The sequence below is a fragment of the Otolemur garnettii genome, unplaced genomic scaffold, assembly GCF_000181295.1.
Source record: "Otolemur garnettii isolate 467f Iridium unplaced genomic scaffold, OtoGar3 scaffold00018, whole genome shotgun sequence".
NCBI classification, from domain to species: domain Eukaryota; kingdom Metazoa; phylum Chordata; class Mammalia; order Primates; family Galagidae; genus Otolemur; species Otolemur garnettii.
Genome location: NW_003852413.1, coordinates 27,878,746 through 27,881,553, shown reverse-complemented (window position 1 = coordinate 27,881,553; position 2,808 = coordinate 27,878,746). Strand labels below are relative to the sequence as shown.

The following is a 2,808-nucleotide window of genomic DNA, read 5'->3' as shown; positions in this document are numbered from 1 at the left end:
GTTTGGCGGGCCCAGGCTGGATTCGAACCCGCCACCTTGGGTGTACGTGGCTGGTGCCTTAGCCACTTGAGCCACAGGTGCCAAGCCAGAAGCCATCATTTCAACCTGGAAAAGAGTCAATGATTAGAGGAGACACTGCTCAATACAGCTGAATGAGCTTAGAGATAAATCTGTTCCCACCTCACAGAAGTAGCAACTGTACCCCGACCTAGCCTCACTTTCTACCAGTTCCTTTGCCTCTAAAATCAGAGGAAAATGAACTTAATAAAAGGGATAAGGCGATGCCTGTGGCTCAGTGAGTAGGGCACTGGCCCCATATACCAAGGGTGGTGGGTTCAAACCTGGCCCCAGCCAAACCACAAAATAAATAGCCAGGCGTTTTGGTGGGGGCCTGTGGTCCCAGCTACTTGGGAAACTAAGGCAAGAGAATCGCCTAAGCCCAAGAGCTGGAGGTTGCTGTGAGCTGTGATGCCACAGCACTCTACCAAGGGTGACAAAGTGTGACTCTGTCTCTTAAAAAAAAAGGGGGGAGGGAACACTGACTAGTTGCTGCTATGCATAACTATTAGTTGGAACCAAAGTGAGGTGATCAAATTTGTCCTGCCAACCAACCAAGTTCAGAGTAAGCACTCCCTCTACAGATGGCCTGCATCATAGGGGAAAAAAATTCCATAGCCACAAACCACATCCCTCAACAGCATTGCTAGGGAAAGCAAATCCTAAGTGCATTTACTATTAGTAGCAGGTCCTCTATATCATTTTCGTATGTAAATGAGACCCCAGATGAAACACGCTTGAGCAGAGAACATGCTTTATTGAAGAGTAGATATAGAAGAGCACATTCTACCACATGTGGGGAAGGGTTTAGCTTCTGTAAAAGGCCTTTACCCCTTAAGAAAACCCCCAGTAAAGTTGCTTTTGGATAAATTTCAACAGTGACACTGAAACTGGGGGGGAAGCTGCCACTGAACATGCTTAAAATTAGCTCCCCCCAACCCACAGTGAATATAAGTAGTGTACAGAGATGACAAGAGAAAGGCACAAATGACCAGAGTCGGGATTGTGGTGAGGGCTCCACATGAAGACAGCGTGTTGTCAGAGACCAAGTTGGGAAGGGTGACAAGTCATACATCAAAAGCTGCCCCAAGATAGCAGGTTATAACAGGCTAGAGAGAAATTAGAGGGAACATCTCTTCCTTCACTTGAACAACACCAAAAATAGGAGACCAGAGAATACAAGGATGGTAGCAAGTCCCAAAAGAGCAATGGAGGAGTTTGTGGAGGGGCAGAAGCATTTTAGTACTAGAGGGAGGGTGAGGCACTGTTGAAAAGAGAAGCAAACCTTGGCAGGGGTGGCCATTCTGCCTCGCTGAGTCATGGGTTGAGATATGGAAGTCACTCAATCATTTTCAACTTATCCCAGAGCGTTCGGACAAAATCAGTGCAATTTATATGGAAGTGCAGGTGTACTTTATCAGAGTGATATAGAGGGAAAGGCTTTCGCAGTATAATTAGCCAGTTAACAGGTAGCATGAAAGGGAGAACTGGAAATTATTTTGGCACCTGCATACGTAAAAGGGGGCAGGGAGCAGGGAGGAGAAAACATTTACTACTGGGCACTTTCTGGTGAGGCAAAAAGAAGTATCCATTCCCTTCTACCAAGATACTGTCCACAGGTAAATTCAAATCAAAATAGAGAACCACCACCTCTTGATTCTTCTCTCCATCTCATACAGATGGGTTATGTGCTGTTACTGGGACTAATCCCTGGGAAACTCTTCAAAAGTATTTGGCTCTGGTCAGCCCAACACTGATCAAAAACAGGTCTTTCAATAAAAAGGTAGGGAAAAAATGTAAAGCAAGATGAAATCCAAAGTGAATGGATCCCCTCCCAGTACACACACTCACAGGTGCTACCTCTTCCCTGCCCCTCCACAGAACACGTGTAAGGAGTAATTGGAAAGGTCCTGGTGGTGGCAGCCATTATCTGGAGGTCTGGTGACTGGGTGGCAAGAAGCACTAGTACCAAGTTTAGAAGACACAATACAACCTCATGGGGCGAGAGAACATGAGGAGAGAACCAGTGACTGGACAGGTACAGTACCATAACAGAACTCCTTGGGTCAGTGCTGAGAGAGCTGCACTCAAGTCTAATACAGATCCCAACCAGGCAACCTCACTGAGGCCGAAACAACAGTTCCTCAGAACCAGCGTCTGCAGTGTACAGGAAGGTCGGAGCCAGGACAGTCCTGAGGGGGATGGCCTTCCCAAAGGATACTGTACTTGCCAATCACAAGAGCAACAGAAATGACAGACAGATCCCTAGGGTACGGATTCCTACTGCTGGGGCTCACTGGCTCGGAAAGATAGGTCACTTTAAGTGCCCTTGGGAGGGGTCCATTTTAAGCAGCTTGGATCCATGGTTTTATTGGAGTTGGACCTTTTGGCCTCTTTGGCTATCCACTCATCAATCAGGTCCTAGGGAAGAATAATGGGAAAAATCATTATACATATTGAACTAAAATGCCCTTATATACATTCCAAGATGACTATTAGCCAAGAAGGACTCACTGAAGGTTTAACAATATATTAACGTATAACAGTATCTTTTGACTTATAAACTGCTACCTAATCCATTTCTTCCTACTTTGCCCTCTGTGAGAACTGAAAATCATTCTTCACCAATCTTTATTATATACCTGAGCAAATTAAAAAAATTAAAAACAAGCATGAGGCTCAGTGCCTGTGACTCAAGCAGCTAAGGCGCCAGCTACATACACCTAAGGTGGCGGGTTCGAATCCCCAGCC

At 45.9% G+C, this 2,808-nt stretch overlaps 1 protein-coding gene across 1 annotated transcript in view; it reads right to left on the bottom strand.

Annotated features, from left to right (window-relative positions):
• Nucleotides 1-794: 794 nt before the first annotated feature.
• Nucleotides 795-2,808, bottom strand: part of KAT7 (lysine acetyltransferase 7) — a 44,087-nt gene continuing 42,073 nt past the window's right edge. The window contains exon 14 of the mRNA XM_023511269.1: nt 795-2,478. Within this exon, the coding sequence (XP_023367037.1) occupies nt 2,377-2,478 (102 nt within the window). The 3' untranslated portion in view covers nt 795-2,376. The remainder of the gene's footprint in view (nt 2,479-2,808) is intronic.